This window comes from Pristis pectinata, chromosome 18 (assembly GCF_009764475.1).
Source record: "Pristis pectinata isolate sPriPec2 chromosome 18, sPriPec2.1.pri, whole genome shotgun sequence".
In the NCBI taxonomy this organism is placed as follows: Eukaryota; Metazoa; Chordata; class Chondrichthyes; order Rhinopristiformes; family Pristidae; genus Pristis; species Pristis pectinata.
Genome location: NC_067422.1, coordinates 21,616,961 through 21,637,350, shown reverse-complemented (window position 1 = coordinate 21,637,350; position 20,390 = coordinate 21,616,961). Strand labels below are relative to the sequence as shown.

General features: G+C 39.8%; 1 protein-coding gene across 1 annotated transcript in view; it reads left to right on the top strand.

The window, feature by feature from the left end:
* ntn1a (netrin 1a) overlaps window positions 1-20,390 on the top strand; it is a 159,271-nt gene that overhangs the window by 61,320 nt on the left and 77,561 nt on the right. The window contains exon 3 of the mRNA XM_052032819.1: window positions 15,166-15,354. Within this exon, the coding sequence (XP_051888779.1) occupies window positions 15,166-15,354 (189 nt within the window). The remainder of the gene's footprint in view (window positions 1-15,165; window positions 15,355-20,390) is intronic.

Here is a 20,390-nt window from a genome sequence, read left to right as displayed (position 1 = left end):
ATGATAGAGGCAAATTTTAGGTATGTGGTGGGGTTCTGAATGAATGAACAAATATGGGACAAATCTTGTTCTTCATCTGTAATTATCATCTGCATCATGTGCCGAGGTGATTTCCTTCTGGAATGCCAGTACAGCTCATCAGAAAAGGTATTTTTAAAGATTGGCACCACAAACTGCACAACAAAACTGTTGACTTCTCTTGCAGCAATGTCAGAATTTCTTTTGATATGATTGAAGCAGAACTCTAGTAACAATTTTTTCCTAATAATTGTCCCTATCATATTACTGCTTCAGCAAGCAATTCTGTTTATCTAATTTTAACTCCATTGGTGTTAAAAGTGTCTTGTTTTCATTGGATGATGGTTGTAGAAGAAGCCAGGGCAATAAAGGTGACAAGAAAACAGCCAACATCATGCTCAATATCTGAAAAGCTCTCATTTCCCTTTGAGACATGAGAGTTTTTTCATTATTACTCACCATGGTTTATGAAACATTTTTTGGACAATGTTACAAAGGGGCCATATCGAGTTGCAACAAGGAATGGAAAAGGACACTTACAAATATTGTGTTAGTGTGTATGTTGTGTTGATGATGGGGCTGGAATGGATAAATTTATGATAGCAGTTTTGTAAAGTGAAATGTTAAACTGAAGGAAATTAAAGAGAGAAAAAAATGTGTAAGTTAAAATGTGCACAAATACATTAGATAACATGTCCTTAAGATATGTTATGGCTATTGACAGCAACTATTTAAGATGTGAAATAGAAAAGATCATCGCAATCGATTTTTGCTGATTTGAAAGTACAGACTATCTTGTTATACTCAGTCACTGCATTCAATTAAATGCAAAGCCGATTTATTTTAGCAATGATTTTAAATTATAATCTCTTCATTATCCTTTCTTCCTTTTTGAATTATAATTAAGTCAACCAATTTATTCCAACTTGGTTATTCTGCATACCCCTAAAATTTGAAAATGTTGACGAGCTCTTCCCTTCTCTCATATGATATTCCCATCTTCCTTTATTTCTCCCTGTAGTTCAGGTTACAAATTTCACCCATCTACCATTTGGTTATCCATGACAGTGATTTCAAACCTAAACCCACCCCCCCCCCCCCCCCACTGTAGACATCACCATCTCTCTAGACTTAAGACATCCATCTAAATTATGGTGACCAGAAATGTGGAGACCATAGCAGGTGAGGATAAGGTAATACCTTATGGGAGCTTAGTATTACATATGGAACTATTCCTTTATTTATACATTGGAAAATTTCTTTTTGCCTTCATCAGTTGCACACTGGATGGTTGCAAAGAGTTTCTCACCAAAACCTCTGGATCAATTTCCTACGTCGGTTCCTATGGTCAACCCACATTACTGTTGTTCATTTCCCTTCCCCAGTTTTACATTTCATTTTCCATATTAAACAACATCTCCCAATCCCCAATCAAATCACCCCATTGATTTAGATCTTTCTGTATTTCATTTGTTTGTTCTCTATAACCTGCAGTTTTCCAACCTTGGCAAACTTTAACTATTTTATTTCTGTCCCCAAATCATTTCCAGAACATTTATGTACAATAATGGCCCTAGACATAATCCCCAAGGAACCATATAATCACCTCTTCCATTCTGAATCAACTCCCTATCCACTCTGCTTCTGCTGATTCAGCTAATTTTTGAATCAGTCCAGATGCTTCCCCTATTCTGTGTTTCTGACCTTCTGTAATAGTGAGAAGGGAGTCTTATACTCTATTGCCAGAGGTAGGATCATTTTAACTATTTGAGCTTAACTATTCAACAATGTGTCCATCTCTAACTATTTAAAATTTGCACTTTAAAATGCTTATTTTTTAAGGCAACAGGACTGCTGACATTGGCCATTTACTGAACTGTGAAAGTGCCATCACTGGCATAAATTTCTTGGGAGCGTGACACCCTTACAACCCACTGCCATTTCAAAATCCTAGCAGCAAAGTGCATATACTTGGATCTGTCTGTAGCAATTGGTGGTTTGCCCCTCAGGTGGAGAAACATAGAGATTTATAAGGGACTTGCTTAAGTGAATTTTAAGAGGGGATGGGAAGGAAAGCACACAGACCTGTCGTTGCTGAAACATTGCAAATTCATGATCCATTAACTTTGTGAATATTGAACAATAGAGAGACCAAACGAAAACTATGTCATGTTTCTAATTTAAATTGCAGAAAAGATCTCTGACTACAATTTTTTTCCAAATAGAGTGAAAGGGAAAACTCAATGCCTAGAAATTGTCCTTTGCCCCTTTACAGTATGCTAAACTGTTGTGTTTTGTATTAATAACGAATCATCAGTCCCATGCTCAAAAATGACAAATTTGACCCAAAAGATATTTGAAATGGTGCTGGGTTAGGTTTGCACCTAGAATGAAGGGATGTGCTGCTAAAAAGGGATCTGATGCTTTTCTGAGTTGACCACACTCAACTGAATGCAGCTGCTGGGACGATGCTGCCCAGCAATCACAGAACACTCCTAGTCCTGAAAGATACACTCCCTATTAGCAACCAGGCAATAGCAACACACAATATGGCTGTCAGGGAGATGTGAGGCGTCAGGGAAGAAGAAGAAAGATGAATGAGATATTGAAGAGCTATCCCTTGCATGTAACTCACCGAGGGATATCCAATGCACATAGCAGTTGAGGTGGAGCAGGACTGGGTGTCAAAGAGACCTGCCAGGGAAGTGAGGCAAGGATCTGGCAAGGGGTGGTTCAAGTAGTCTCCTTCAGGAGTAAGGATGCCTGAACCATGGAGCAATGATGAAGAAACATCATGACTTAATTTGATGCGTCAAGGTGAAACCTGCACCAATTTCAATACTGTTCTCTCTCTCTTTCTCTCTCTATCTTCTCTTCTCTCTCTCCCCCCCTCTCTCTCTCTCTCTCCCCTCTTTCTCTCTCTCTCCCCTCTCTCTCTCTCCTCTCTCTCTCTCTCCCCTCTCTCCTCTCTCTCTCCTCTCCCCCTCTCACTCTCTCCTCTCCCCCCTCTCCTCTCCCCCTCTCTCTCTCTCTCCCCCTCTCTCTCTCCTCCCTCTCTCTCCTCCCCCACCCTCTCTCCTCCCCCTCTCTCCTTCCCCCTCTCATCTCCCCCCTCTGTCTCTCCTCTCCCCCTTCTCTCTCTTCTCCCCCTCTCACTCTCTCCTCTCCCCCTCTCTCTCTCTCCCCCTCTCTCTCTCCTCCCTCTCTCTCCTCCCCCACCCTCTCTCCTCCCCCTCTCTCCTCACCGCTATCTCTCATCTCCCCCTCTCTCTCTCTCCTCTCCCCCCTCTCTCTCCTCTCCCCCCTCTCTCTCCTCTCCCCCCTCTGTCTCTCCTCTCCCCCTCTCTCTCTCCTCTCCCCCCTCTCCCCCTCTCCTCTCCCCTTCTCTTCTCTCTCTCCCCTCTTTCTCCTCTCCCCTCTTTCTCTCTCTCTCCCCCTCTCTCTCTCTCCTCTCTCTCTCCTCTCCCCCTCTCTCTCTCCTCCCTCTCTCTCTCCTCCCCCCCTCTCCCTCCCCCTTCCATCTCCCCCCTCTCCTCTCCCCCTCTCTCTCCCCCTCTCTCTCCTCTCCCCTCTCCTCTCCCCCTCTCTCCCTCTCCCCATCTCTCCTCCCCCCTCCCCCCTCTCTCCTCTCCCCCTCTCTCTCTTCCTCTCCCCCTCTCTCTCTCTCCCCCTCTCCTCTCCCCCTCTCTCCTCCCCCTCCCCCTCTCTCTCTCCTCTCCCCCTCTCTCTCTCCTCTCCCCCCTCTCTCTCTCTCCTCTCCCCTCTCTCTCTCTCCTCTCCCCCTCTCTCCTCTCCCCCCTCTCCTCTCCTCCCTCTCTCTCTCCTCTCCCCCCTCTCTCTCTCTCCTCTCCCCCCTCTCCTCTCCCCCCTCTCCTCTCCCCCCTCTCCTCCCTCTCTCTCTCCTCTCCCCCTCTCTCTCTCCTCTCCCCTCTCTTTCTCTCTCTCTCTCCTCTCCCCCCCTCCCTCTCTCTCTCTCACACACACAGACACACACACACACACACACACACACACACACACACACACACACACACACACACACAAACTTTAAAAACTATTAACCCACCTTCTCCTCTCCACTATTGATATTCTATTCCCCTTCACTATCTACAGCGAGGTCAAATCATGAAAAAGATGTCCTCCATCACTTCCAGTTAGACAAAGGCACCAAGAATTACAAGGGAGGCCACCCATATATAAGGACTGCCCTAGCAATTTTAGCACCTGTCTCCAATAGAGGAGATGGTCATCAGCCTAATGGACACTGGGTAACTGAGTCCCAAATCTCCTCAAAACAAATGCAATCCGCAATTTGTCATATGCTGACAGACCACATTTCATTTTGATTACCATGTTTCAAGCCTGTTTCCCTCTCATCAAAATATGAGGACAGGAACAGGAGGAGCAATGGAACCAAAAGGAGTGGGTGGTCAGGAGGACACCCTGATGGGAGTAGAGAAGGAGAAGATTGATGAGCGCATGTGCACCTTTTCACTGGATGTCCCATGGCACCTTTTCAGACTGGCACCAAGATCAATGAAAAGACTAGGTTGGAGACTGGGTGTCCCAGGGCATACAAGAGGCAGCAGCAGACTGCAGTCAGGCATCAGCTGTAAGGAATCTGGTGTGCGGGCTTGACAGAAGGTGGGGCCCATTCATTCTTACTGCCCCAGAAGGCTGAGATAAGGGCCATGATGGAGATGCTTTCTTGACTAAGATGTACAGCAATGTGGTCAGTGAGCTGTCAGCTCTGCCTCACCAAATGGAGGAGATCACCAGAAGTATGAGAGTCCTATTCCAAGCTCTAACAGTAGGTTGTGTTGAGCCAGGAGACTGTGGCCTTTGTTCTAGAGATCATGTATACTTACTTGCAAGGTCTCATAGAACATAGAACACTACAGCACAGTACAGGCCCTTCGTCCCACGATGTTACGCCAACATTTTATCCTGCTCTAAGGTCCATCTAACCCTTCCCTACCACATACTGTAGTTCCCCATTTCTCTATCATTCATGTGTCTATGTAAGAGCCTCCTTAAACGTCCCTAATGTATCTGCCCCCATAACCTCTGCGGGCAGTGCGTTCCATGCACCCACCACTCTCTGTGTAAAACAAAACTTACCCCTGACATCCCCCTTATACCTTCCTCCAATCACCTTAAAATTATGTCCCCTTGTGTTAGCCATTGTCGCCTGGGGAAAAGTCTCTGACTGTCCACTCAATCTGTGCCTCTTATCATCTTGTACATCTCAATCAAGTCGCCTCTCTTCCTCCTCCTCGCCAAAGAGAAAAGCCCTAGCTTACTCAACGTATCCTCATAAGACATGATCTCCAATCCAGGCAACATCCTGGTAAATCTCTGCACCCTCTCTAAAGCTTCCACGTCCTTCCTATAATGAGGCGACTGGAACAATCTCCGTAACAATCCTGTCACACAGCACTAACTGGTGCAGGTGGTGGCTGCTGGGGAGGCACAGATGAAGGCCCCACAAAATCCTGCTCTCCTGTTGCCTTCTCACCATGATCCAGCTGGTGTTCTGGTCTCTGCCACGGGGCCAGCTTGGGGCTCTTCAGGAGCAGCAACATACTATGAGGGAGCAGCTTAATGTTGTCATTGAGCAGCAAGCTGCCATTCATGAACAGATTGCCAGCAGGAACAACTCGTTATTCTAGAGCGGCAAAGGGCTGCTGCACATCAGCTCCTTGATGTTTTCCATGAGCAGAGACATGCTGCCCTTCAACAGATTGCTCTCCTCTACGAACAGAAAGATGGTAAGATGGTCCAGAGTACTGGCTTCTCCTGCAGGAGCAGCGATGTGCCCCCTTCTTACTTATTCCCCTGCCTGCCCTCCCCCCCCACCCCCTGAGCAGAGTCCTGTTCACTTTGGAAGAAGAGTGAAAACGTCATCTGAAATATTAACTCTGTTTCTCTCTCTGCCAAAGCTGCCTGGCCTGCTGAGTGTTTCCGGCAGTTCCTGTTTTATTCCAGGCACCCGTGATTTGAATTCTGTCAGCTGGCTCAGCTTTGGGTCTGAAGGGTGGACTGGCCTGGGCTCCATCAAATTCTTGCGATATATTCTACCCAGTCCCCTGACAGCTTGTTTGATGTGTAAGTGTGAGGTACTGATATCCATCCTTACAAGGGTTATCTCCCAGTATGACCCCTAAGGCAGTGTGTGGATACACAGCCAACCATTCCCAACTGTTCCTTTAATTAATCCCGAAACCAGCCCTTCAAGGGAAAGAGCTCCTTGAGAGCAACAACTATTCAGTCTTAAAGGGAAAGGGAACAGTGTTCCAGTAGTCAGACTGAGGCCACACAGGGAACACTCTGAGATAGCACTAGGGAATCAAAACTTGAATATAAAATTGTGAAACCTCTGTGAAAGTTCAGACCCAACACTTGTGAGTTTTGGTTTCTACAATTTGATTTTTGTTCTTGTAAACAATTATTAACTCACTAGCACTGTTGATATGTGTATGAAGGAAATCACACCCTTCATTATACAGATATAATATGACAGTTATTGGCATTGCTACAGTACTTCCAAGCTTTAACTGGAACGATTGTTAATTCCAGTGCTGCCAGTTGTGTCACCACTGACGTGCCCACTGAGTATGCCAGCAGGTAAATATTGAAGAAAGCAGTCCTCATTAATTTTAACATACACAGCAGTTTAAGCAGCTAACAGTGAGTTTTGAGGCTGCCCAGTCATGTCTCCCAAGTTCAAAAGAGTGTCCCTTTTAAATAACAAATATAAACAAAGCTGTGTGTTGTACTAATGGTACAATGATCGTTCAGCAAAGGTATTAGGCTGCACCTTAATGAACGGAAATAGATCTTGTGCGACTAGAAATGTCATTATATATGTGCTGATGACAGACATCAGACCCGCTAGTATGAATCATTGCCAGGAAGCCCCCAGTCCAATTTCCCCATGACTCAGAAATTTGACTCGGAAATGATCGCTAGGAGGATCTGTTCAAGGCTAAAATGATTTTCAAGAGATTTGTGCATGAAAACCAGCTCCAACTGATCTAGTTTCTAGCCCCCAAATCTTAGCTCTAAAACAACGTATATATGATCCTGGAGTGTTTAAGCATCTCTGCTAGAAGGTCTGTGTTACTTTTGCATTCCTTTATTTCTCAGAAATATTTCACTATGTGAGATTTGATTCTGTGAACCCATAAAGAAATATTAATGTCACAGTCAGAGAAATAAATAGTCATAAAATATGTTGCAGAATACAACCGATATCTGAAAACACAATTTGTTTTAGTGAGCTTGCACTTTCAATTGAAACTACTAAGACTATAATATATATTTATTTTAGAAGCCTGGAAAATTTGATGAGCAACTAAACACAATTCATTTTACAGCAAACCATATGTCAAGCTAAATAATTCTACTCCCTCTGTGAATTACTGAACAATCTGTGGGAATAATGTACGTCCGAATAATATGACACAAGGCATCATCACTTGGCAAAGCTTGACACATTTCAATACAATCCTGAATACATGACACCTGTAATGAAAATTTTCAGACACATTTTAAAGAAACATCAGACTTTAAAATCATAAATTAAAATTGAGTTGACAGCACCTTCACATAAAAAGCCTGCATGCATAATAGTGACATGATAGAACTGTAGCTAACAATGTCCCCTCCGGCAACATTTCATTGCCTTCAATCAATCCTTGGTTCCCACCTGGGAGTAATTTGTCCATTTAATTGGGAGCACTGGCAAGTGCTGTTTGCCTCAGTATGGGTGTGAATTGCTGTGCTGGGAATGTATTGGAAGATACTGGCAGCTTGTGGTGACCAGCAGCAATCAGTTACACTGTTTGATATGCCTAACAAACAGTCACTTGACAGGTTATGGCAATAGATTCAGTTTCAGCTTGCCTTGCAGCATTGCATGAGGGTCAAAGTTACTTGAGGAAATGACTGGCAAATTATGCTGCTTGTTTCTATCAAATGGAGCAGATGAAGTGTTTGTACTGCCAGAATGAGTTTGGCCTTGAGGTTAGATCTTTATCTTGGCTCTCTCCAGCATAGCTTCTTCTCCATGTTGTCAATGGTTTAATCTTGTACATACACCACTCAGTACAAGCTACTGTCATACTTGCTCACTGTCAATAGCTGTGGAATTATTTACTCTTACAGTCATTGCACCTTCTCTGAATGTGGTTCCCACTGAGGATTTCACAGGATTTATCTCTGTTACTAATCTGAATAGACTGAATTAGATGGAAATGTACATGGTGCTCTCCTGCCTTTTCTGTGCAAGCAGTTTAGTCAGCATTACACTTTCCAAATAATCCATTTACTGGTCTGATCAAATTCTGTTCACAATTATTGATCCAACCCAAATTCAATTGCTTCCAACATTACCGCAAAGTACTGACTGAAAGGTATCAAATTACTGTCTGTTACAATTACACTGTTGTATAGGAGAATTAAAAACTGAGGATATTTGAATGCATCTTTATTATAATATAGCCACAAGACAAAGAAGCTCTATGATGGCCTTGGCCTTGAGTGATATGCAGTCTGACTTGATAAGGCTTATGTCACTGTTTTATGATTCCAGTTCATGTAACTTTTTACCAAACTAGGTCCATATAACACACTGCATGGCTGGAAATCCTGAGAAAAAGCTGACAATCATATTGCTGCTTTGCCTCTGCTGTCTCCAGAGACTCTGACATAAATGAATACCATCCACGCACCTCCAGAGATAGTTGCACACATTCACAGTACAATGGTGCATTCGATAGCAGCTCTGCAGTTTGAGTTGGATTTGAATTTAATCATTGTGGCGTACAGCAGCTTTGAAATTAACAATTGGATGTTGTGCTCACTAAAGATGTTGTCATCATGATTCATGGAGGACTTTTTAAAAATAAATGTTGAACCACAGCACTCCTGCGCCATGGAAGCAAATTTACTTTTAGATGCAGTCTACGATGGAGAATGATGGTCTATTAGTGGAAATACAAGATTTATGTTAATCTGCAAACAGTTTCAATCTATATAGAATTGCCTGCACAAATCAGTATTAATTGTGGAATTTGTTGCCTGTTGTCTTGGGTTAGATTAGAACAAGTTAGAAAGATCAAGTTTTTCTTTCATTCATTCCTTCCCTTTCTAATAGGTATTTAATAGGAATCTTTGTATTTTGGAAGAGCTTATGTCTGACTTCTGAGTTAGTAGACTTCAGCTGGGAAGTAGCAGGGATGTTATTATTGAAATGTTGTGGCCCTAAATTGGGAGGGGAAAGTTGGATTGTGCTCTGCTTCTGATCACCATCCAATTGTGTGTGCACATGTGACAGCTTTTAAAATTTGCAAGATTAATTCCATGTTGAAAGAAGCTTTTATTTCCTTTGGAAAACTTGGCAATGAGATGACTGTTAAGTGGGATAACAAGGCAGTACTGGGATGATGGGAGTACTGTGACATTCCAGAAGTCACTTGCTCAGGCAATAATGTATAATCTGCTGTAGCAGTTACATGCAGAGTAGCACATTAGTGTAACTGCTTGTAGGATGGCTCTCTTTTTCTTTGCTCTTAACAATTGCCACAGATTGTATTTTGTATCTGGTAAGCTGCTCTGTTGCTAAACGCCATACTTGGATAATTGAATGCATTTAATATGTGCACATAAGCAACAATGAGTAAGTTTAAAAGCAACAATATCTCATAAGGAAATATCAAAAGACAAAAAATGATTTCAGTAAACAGGAGAATTCAATATGGTGTGAGTCATGAAATTTGATATAATTTTCACAGGAGCAAGTTCAAAGTGAAATTTAGGATCACTTTCCTATAACAGCCCAGGTAGCAAATCCAGTTTAACAGGAAAATGTTAACTCTTAAGTCTCTGTAAAATTTATAAGTTTTAGCATTCAATCGATTGAAAAATTTGCCAGGATTTTGGCAAAGATTTATCTTTGATTGATAGCATTAAGCACATAATTTAGTATGAATCAAAGCAATGTACTCTCCCTCCCAAATTCATTTTATTGAAATCAAAGGATTGTATTTAGAAGCAAAGTACAAATACTAATTTACAGTGCAGCACATACTAACCAGGGATGAATTTCCAGGCAAATTTTGAGTTTTGTTGAGGAAACTAATGCAGATTTCCTTATGCAATTTGGTGCAAATGTTGGAGATGGGATCGATGAGTGTAGGTATAGACTTGCTTTTTGGTTGCCGGCACCAAGTACATTCAAGTCTATTGTCAATTGGTGTAGTCATCTCGATACATCAATTCCATAATGAAATCAAATGCTCAGAGGTGAGTACGACTGACAACAAATATCTGTACACACGGCACTCCTGATCAAAGATGAATTTTTCTCCCTTTAATGTAAATGGAACAATATTTCAATTAATTTTTTTAAAATTAAGATGATGAAATGTGTAAGACCTGTGACAGGGAATGATTATTTATGCCTCTGTGCCAATGACTGGCATGCAGGATATTCCCAGTTTATATAAAAGAAGATATTGTATGAAGGTTTTTCAAGCCATATACAGCTGAGAGAGGACTCTTAGATACAATTTCTCCAAGGTAATTAAAGAGGATCCAGAGCTGGCTGATAGCTTAACTTGCAGGTTGCTGCAGTAACTGAACCAGGAGAAAGCTGCAAAAAAAAATCAGATAACTTCCAAAGAGCTCGATTAGTTTTATCAGTTACTTAAATCAAATCAGTTTAGCTTGGCTTGAATGACATATCAGACAAGCCACGAACAAGATATCATTTGAAATTTTCAAAGCAGAAAACATGATCTTAATATAGTGCATTCAAGTGTTGACTTCTTTCTTCAGATACTAGTCAATAATACCAAATCAAATTATCAGAAAACATCAAAATCCTGATATTTGTAACAGTGGTAAGTTCTATTTCCATTTTCATGCTCTGTTTTCCCTATAGTTACTTGCTATTCCTAACAGTTCATTTTTGTTCTTACAAATACAAATCCTGGAACTACTCTCCAGGCACTATCTTTCAAACAATGAAAACAGGTGTGAAGAAATTTGAACAATTTTGTTTTATAAATCCTGCATGCCATTGAAGGAACTTTGGATTGTCTGCAATTCAAGCATACAATGTGTACGTCTTTATCTACAGTTCTCATAATATGGCACTGAGTGACTTAAAGAACATATGAAATCAACAACAATGACTCATCAGAATAAGGCACTGCACAGACAATATGGGAACTTTTGCACCATTAACATCAAAATGAAATTACTGAAAAGCACAGTGATTATGCATTTAATAGAACAGTTATTGTACAGTATCACAAATATTAATTTCTCTGATTTATTTGAGATAGGGACTAACAATCCAGGAATTAATGATCTGGAGACATGTTTTTAAAGCCTAGTTAATAAAATTCAGTTAAATAATCTGGAATAAAATTTTTGTATCAGAATGGTGACCAGGAAAATTCTGGATTGTTGGGAAAAAAACAGCTGATTTACTAATATCTATGAGGGATGGAAATCTGCTGCTCTTGGTATGACTCCAGACCCATAGATAAATGATTATGTAACTGCCCTCTGAAATGGTTTAGGAAACCACTCAGTTCAAAGGCATTTAGGGGTGGCTATAAATGCTGGTTCTATTACGGAAGCCCAAGACCAGTGGAAGGAGGTGGGGGACTTATCAGGACATCCTTTCTGAGCTGCTTCATTCACCCTTGGTTATTGACTACATAACGTGGGCTTCCCAGGACTTCAAAATTATGGAATGCTTAACTCCAGTGATGATGAACTTTTAGGATAATACGCTGTAACTAACCTGGTTAGTACTTTCTGATTCACTTTTAATTTCTTGGGTGTCAGGCGGATTACAGTTGTGGTCTTCCAACCTAAAGAATACACTGATCTAACCAAACTGATCTTAAGTTGTTCAGAAGAGGTTTGGTAACAAGACTAGAAAATGTGCCTGCCCTTTATTGTGAAAGTAGGCAGGTTGCTGCTTTTAGGTCCTGCTTCTGTCATAGCTGAATTTAAGCTGCATATTGAAAGATATCCCTTTAAGGTGAGATCCTTCTAGAATACTGGACAGACAGGCTAGGATGAATACTTCTGCTAAAGTCTAACCTGTCAACCTGTAAATTGTCAGATAGTTTACCATTTCCTTTTTCAGTACCTGTCTGTTGTGTTTGGGTACTTTGAGCAACCTTATGGGTGAGGAACTGAACAGACTCATAAATTCAGAAGCTGAAGCACAATATGATTCTTTATTCCAAGGGCCCCTCCACTCTCGCTTGGCAAGCCTCTACACACAAAGCCGTCAATCTCACAACTCTGTAGTTGAAGAGGTAGCAATCTTAAAACCAGTCACCCTTTAGCAGCTGATCCTAAATACACTATACAGTCACATAATAATCACTGTTATTATACATTCCTCAGAGCTCCACCAACCTTATTAGTAGCCAGATTACCATTCATTAATGCAGAGCTGCATCATTCAATTTTGCTCATAAACCACAGAGCATGAAATATCTGAGAACTCAAAAGTTTTTAGAACAGTTAATCTCACTTAATCTTAAATTTCTCCTAGCAGTCTACAGCCCTTTTAAAACAAAGGCATGGCATTAAAATATTAAACTGCCTGAATTTCCTTTTCATTCTTTTTCTGTCATTGGACTGCCCTGTTATGGGCTGTCATCCAGATATTCTGAAAATACAAAAGCCAAAGTTTTAAGTACATCCAGTCCACAACAGGAAAAGAAATAAAGCTACAAGTAACTAGAAATAACTTTTCATTCTATTTCTCAGATTGGTAATAGTGATGTCATATCACAGAGATTTATTTCAATTTCCGGGATGTCACTGGCAGTCCAACTCTGGAGAGGACAACGTCTTGCATTTCTGTAGTGCCTTTAGAGTCCTAGAGTCATACAGCATGGAAATAGGCCTTTCAGCCCACCATGTCCATGCCAACCATCAAGTACCCATTGCCCCCCCCCCACCTACTTATTCTGGCTTCCGCCGTCTTCCTGTCCAGTCCTGATGAAGGGTCTCAGCCCGAAACATTGACTGTTTATTTCCCTCCATAGATGCTGCCTGACCTGCTGAGTTCCTCCAGCACTTTTTGTGTATTGCTCCAGATTCCAGCATCTGCAGAATTTCTTGTGATCCATTTACACTTGATCCCATTTTACTTTCAAAGAAATTTGGCCATAATATCCCAGGTTTCTACCTTAATCAAATGTGCATTACCCAATTCAACAAACAATCTGCTGGAGGAACTCAGCGGGTCAGCAGCATTTGTGGGGGGAGAGGAATTGTCGACCTTTTGGGTCGAAACCCTGCATCAGGCGTGATTCAGGGTTTCAACTCAATGTCGACAATTCCTCTACCCCCACAGCTGTTGCTCGACCCACTGAGTTCCTCCAGCAGATTGTTTGTTGCTCCAGATTCTAGCATCTGCAGTCTCTTGTGTCTGCATTATCCAATTGTTTAATTAGTACTTTATACAAAAAAAAATCATACAACAGGGAAACAGACACTTCAACCTTTCAAGCACCCATTTACACTAATTCTACATTAAAATCACTTCATTCTCTCCACAGTCTCATCAACTGCTGCTACTCCCCCAGGTTCTACCATTCACCCATTCACTTAGGTTAATTGTTCACTATAAATTACCACTATCAACTCACACAACTTTGTGATGTGGGAGGAAACTGGAACATTCGGAGGAAACCCATGAAGTCAATAGGAAAATGTACAAGCTACACACAGACATCTCCGGAAGTTAGGATTTAACTCAAGCAACAGATCTCCTAGCTATGCCATCTATTCCATAGGCATTTCACAAGACCTGTGTCAAAAATTTTGCCAGTGAGCCACATGAGGTGGAGAGATTAGAACAGGTGACTGAAAGACTAATCAAAGGGGTAGGTTCTTTAAAAGGAGTGCCTGAAAGAAGAAAGGAGTGGTAAAAAGGTGGAGAGGAATAGAGTTCAGAGTTTTGTATCTTGGCAGCTTAGGTTATGACAGAGAGATGGAAGTCAGTGATATGGATGGGAAAGGCTGTCCAAATATGTCAGGATAGATATATAGAAGTAGGGATAAGACGAGAGCCAAAGTAAGTCCATAGGCATTGAGTGATGGGTAAATGGGATTTGGTATGAATTAGGATATCAGCAACAAAGTTTTGGATGAGCAAAGTTTTGGGCGGCCAGCCAGATGAGCATTAAATTGTTAAAGTAGTCAACTGGAGGTGACAAAGGCATTGATGAATGTCTCAGCAGCAAATAAGCTGAGGCAGGTGTAGAGATGGCCGGTGGTGTGTGGTGGAAGTAGGCAGCCTTACTGATGGAGATGATGTAGACCTCCCATTAAAGCTTATGAAGCATTTTCCCATTTTATACTTCAATTCACACATCAAGTTTTTGAAAGACATGTGCTGTGCAAATGAATTTCCAAGCCATTACTTTCTAAATACTCAGACATTTGATCACATAATCTGTGAAGTTTAATGTGCTAAACACATTTCACTTTTCAATTATTTTAGCATTGTTACTTGACAAAGGCACTAATGAGCTCATTTGGGGACTTGGTCCTTAACAAGGAATAATTTTACCTGCGTAAACAAGATGTTTATTGATGCTATCTAGGTTGATATCCAACTATTAAGGAAAGGTCAGAGTTCCTTTATGCTTCCAGCACTGAGAGTTCACACTGGCAAGTTCATTCCATAGAAGTCTGTTTCAGATCAAAACAGGGCAAACTTACCATTTTAAGAGGAGTATTAAATATAAAAAGAAGTGCAAGAAACAAAACAAATATTGCAGTGATATACCAACTAAGTAAAAATTGGATCATCACTAGTATATTTAATCAGCTATAAATATATTTGGTATATACAACACCTTTTATAAGCATTTCCATTGTAACACTGTGGCTTGTATGATTTTACTGATCCTAGGCTCCTGACACTTTCATTCTACTTATTAGTTATGGGTTTTGTGTCATGTATTCAATTCCGTGTATTTGTAGGGATTCTATACAAAGTGGGTAGCAGTAATAAGATTGCAGAGTAATGGTTCAATTATTTGTTAGCCAATTGATTTCATTTCCATTGATTGACATATATATATTGCTTTTCAGCTTGCAACTGCAATCTGCATGCCCGTCGTTGCCGTTTTAACATGGAACTTTTTAAACTTTCTGGTCGGAAGAGTGGAGGAGTCTGCCTGAACTGCCGCCACAACACAGCAGGTCGCCACTGCCACTACTGCAAGGAAGGTTACTATCGTGACATGACAAAGCCCATCACTCATAGAAAGGCGTGCAAAGGTATGTGAGAAGAGCCTGGGCTCTCACCTGGCAAGAGGATTATTTTCCTTTGTCTGCCATCGTAGTGGACTTCGCTGGTGGAAGTCCCTGTTTTCTTCTGTTTGCAGAAACTTTAGCCCATCATTTTGGCACAGAGGGCTTTTGAGGAGAAGTTCTTTTGGAACACGTGTGACAGGACAAGGAAAATAAACAAAAGCTGACAACAGAGAAGGACAAAGGTGTGAAAGGATTCTTAGCTTTAGTCGTATGATTGAGAAGGACTGGCAGATCAAAACATTCACACAACACAGGTGTGTACACCAGCAAACACACAGAAGTTACATTCAACAGGATCAACCCCAACACAAAGAAAGCCTCACACACACTGCTCAAAGCCGCATTTTAATCTCCTAACAAACTGCTCTAACGCCTCTGAAAACAATGTTAGTTCTTTGAAATGGGTCCTCATGCCTTGCCTTTTGTAAGGCTCCTCTAGTTCTTTGAAAAGATAAACATGGGATTTTGAGTATTATCTTGCTGTCCTTTATTTAATGCTCCTAGTTGGAAGGAATGCTTAAAGGTATATTGGGAAAAAAAGCTTTCTTTTACACTTCTAATTAATCAGGGCTATACGGTAATTACACCTGTTTGTCGAATCCAGAAATGACATACTAAACAAACAAAGCATGTTTCTCAACCTACCAGCAGGTATCCACCACTTTCTGACATTTGTACAATTCTCAATACAAAAATCAGTGTCTAGAAATGATTAGTTCTTTAATTTATTTGCATTTCTTCCCTTCATTGAAAGGAAAATGGCTAAAGTAAAATAAAATCTGAATAAGGATAAATACTTTCAAAATTGTATGGAAGTCCAGCATTTTTTAAATAGTAATTCAATTGAAATAATATCAAACCTATACTTCATCACTTTCATTGATGGGTTTCAGTTTCTTCAATCATTTAAAAAAAAGTTGCTGAAACTGGTTAAGCCACAATGAAGCATTTTAGAGTTATTTTTGTTTGTACTTGAGAAAGAGAACAAGAATTAATAATGTTGTGAAAAGATGTCACTAATTCAATAAAGTAAATAGGTAGTTCTGCATCATTTTGTTGCAGTTTCACTTGAATTAAAATATTACCTTCCTCTAAGCATAATATTGTTCCCTGAACATCTCGACAAGCCATGAATGTTAAAGTATAATTTTCTCACAACTACTAAGGTACAGTAAATGATAATGAGAAATGGTCATCCATCTACTTACCCATTTCACTGAATGTTATAGACTAAATTGATATGTAAAGTCTGCTATTCAACAGTTTTATAAAAATATGATTGTGGGAATTTTAGTTTTGTGCACATGAAGACTATTAATATAAATGTACTTAATGTAGCTAATGTTGTGCTAAGTAAACAGACAAACACACAGAAGTTAAATAACAGACAAATGAATCGTATTTGGAAAACCATTGCAACTGTATCCAAATGGACTCCTAGAATAATCACATCAATTAGCAGAGAAAGATGAAAATAATCTGAACATATAAGAAAGATTAAAAAATACAGAAACATAATTTAAACTTCGTCACTTTCAAAATGAAAATGAAAAAAAATGAAAATGAAAAAAATAGTCATTTCTATTTGTGAATGCTTAATTAATCAATATACTTAAAATCTAAAATTACTATTGCTAAATTAATAGCTCTTTAACTATAAACTTCCATTATTTATTTAACCTACCAATCCACAGATTTAATTGACTTTTGAGAAAACCTCCCATTGCCAATAAAAGCAAACAAAGTATCAGAATACTTGTAGTCATATTATCAGATAATGTTCAATAGTTGTTTAACACTCCATGATAAAATAGCAGGATTAGACTGTGAAGGATTTAGTAGTTACTACTTTCAGCTCCACATCAGATCGTAAAACGAGAAGAATTTTGCAATTCTTATTAGTGTTATGGCTGTGAGATTGTAGGGAGTGTGCCCCACACAGGTGTACCACTAACTCTATAGTTTACATTTGTTAAATCTTTTTTTTGAAACTACAGACACCTTGGCTCACGTTACTCAAAACATTCCTGGATCTTTTTCCACCCACAAAGAATGTTTAAAATTGTTAATGTTTTTGAGAAGCGCATTCTAGTACTGCAAAATGTAATTGGTTCTTCACAATTGCCTGTATCCAAAGAAAATGTACAGTTTCTTTTGTGAAGATCTTAATTTTGCTAATTTAATGAATTTGCAAAATGTGCACGAAATTAAAATTCAGTAAAATTAACATAGCTCTCAGTACAAGAATGCTCAGCGTTCAAAACCAGTCTAATTAATATACAATGCATAAAAGCATGTTTTAACATCAAAACCATTTAATTGAAGATTTTTGTAATGAATTGTTATTACTATTCACATGAGTAAAATCACAAATTGCAATATAAGTTCAAACTATGCATACTTATATATTTTCAACAGTGACAGTCAACCCTTTAAAATTTTGCAAGGATCTAAGAGCATGTTAATGGAAAGTTTTATCTACTGTATGATGGATGTGAGTTTCAGAACAAAGTGATGAACCATGATGACAATTTGATTCATGACAGTTGTTTTATCCCATAACTTCCATTTCTTATTACTCATGTTCACCATATAAGTGTTTAATATTACCAAGAGATAACTAAGAAATTCTAACAATTCATTAACTTTGAATTTGTTATAGTATTTCATTGTTCTATCAGATTTTGTTCATTGTTTCACCTTGTCATGTGCCTTGTCATCAGTTGGTTAAGGAAGGAAAATTGACCTGAGCTATTTGGACTAATGTTATGCAGCACCTAACAGTCGATTGCATCTGTGGACTGCTAAATATATAACCATTTTAAAAAAGACTTGATTCTTTCACCCATTCCACTTGCATTTTAATCTGATCATCAAGTTTCAATTTTAACACATGATTCAAGACGTTTTCTATGTTTTCAAAAATCTGATATTAACCATGGCATTCTCTTTCTTTGTGCATTGTTTATCTAACACTATCATTTCCATTATTCCGCTAGATCAGTACATAGGGTTCCCTGATGACCCCAGGTGGTCCTTGCTCTGGTTCCTGTAGTACACTGAGTTTGCTTATTTTGTTTGGGATGAGAGTAGATGAACTGCAATTGCGCTCAGTGTCCTGTGACGGTGAGAGGAAAGATTAATCTGTGTTTTCCATTATAACCCATTGAATCCAACTGCCCTATTGGGTAATACATGTATGTGAATTTCAAGTTAGATCCATGGACAGTGCAAAATGCAGTATTGCAACTTGGATAAGATGCTCGAAACGTACAGATTCTGAGGAGGCTTAACAAGATGGATACTGAGAAGATGTTTTCTCTCATGATGGAATCTAGAACTAACAGGCACAGTTTCAGAATAAGGGATCATCCATTTGAGGTGAAGAAGAGGAGGAATTTCTTTTTTCAGAGGGTTCTGAATGTTTGGCATTCTCTACCACAAAACTGTGGAGGCTGAATCACTGAAAATATTCAAGCCTGAGACAGATACATTTCTGCACCATGGGTGAGGCAAAGATAATGAGGAACAGGCAGAAAAGTGGAGTTGAGGTGAAGATTACATCAGCAATAACTTTATCTAATGGTGGGGCAGGCCAGAGACATCACATGTTCAAATGTCGAGGGGTCAAGTGATTGTCACGTCTCAGGAGAGAGTGGTATAGGGTTTTGAAACCCACCACAAATAGACCAACATCACAATTTCTGGCCCAGGTAGACAAGCAGGTGCCAAAGTTTTGCAAAAACTGCTACAGCCATCCAAGCTGTCCATAGGTTTCTTCCCAATGACCCCCATGGTCAGTGATAGGGCCATGGTTGGCATCACAACCCAAGAAATTGTGAGGCAAGTGTGCTTCAAAAAATCATGAGACGTGCTTCTTTAAAAGATCCTTAAATCAAACTTTGCGGATAGGAAAATGTTATTATTGCTATGTTGCCTTCAGTAATTTGGAAATGTTCTAAGTCTAATGGACAAAAGCTGTTATATGCATTCTATCCTGTCCACTGTTAACCAATGCCACCTTAATTCACTTTTAACTTATCTGCTGCAAACAGCTGTGTGACTCAACTTCCACAAACAAACATTGTAATGTTCTGACAGAAATGGAGAATGGTGAGTTGCAAGGTAGTAATTCAACTGAAAATTTCTGATGTCACAAATGAGTTAGAAAAGTTTTCAAAAACACAGTTTGATTTATTGCCTTAATCTCAATTTCAAGCATTTTGTATTTGTTCCATTTTACTGTATGTCTCCTGTGACATTAATGAGCAACGACATGCCTTCAAGGTAGAAATATGATATAAACCAAGCATATGCCCCTAAGGAGGACAGGTGGGGCATCCAAAGCTGGAGCTTCTGAGTGACTAAGGAAATAGAGGTCACAATAAAACAGAAAAAGGAAGTTTATGACAGATTCCTGGTGTAGAAGACAAGAGCATAGGCAAAGTACAAAAAGTGTGGGGAAATCTAAAAATTATCTAAAGAAGGCAAAGAGCATGAGAAAAGATTAGAAGGAACCATAAGAGGAACCCGACTATTTATTCTTAAAAAGCATAATTAAAGGAATATTGGAGCCGGTTTGGAACATTAAAAGAAATCTTCCAGTGGGAAACATAAAGTGTAACTGAGGTACTGCGTGAGTACTCTGTCTCTGCAAGTAGACAAGATTAACTTAATGTTGAAGCAGAGAAAAAGGGAAACAGAGATGCTGGACAAGAGAAAAAAGGGGTACTAAATGGGTCACCATAATTAACTGGTAATGTTATTGTGTCCCAGTGAGGTATGTCTTAGGTTGCTGAGAGAAGTTAGGGGACTGAAGAAACAATTCCAAGCATAATCTTTCTATCTTACTTGGCTATGGGACTGATGCCAGAGGTACAGAAGATTGTAAATGTTATGTTTCTGTTAAAATAGGGGAATAGACCTTTTAATTGCAAGCCACTCATTCCAATGTGAGTGATGGAAAATCTACTAGTGACCATAGTTACTTGGAGAAAGGC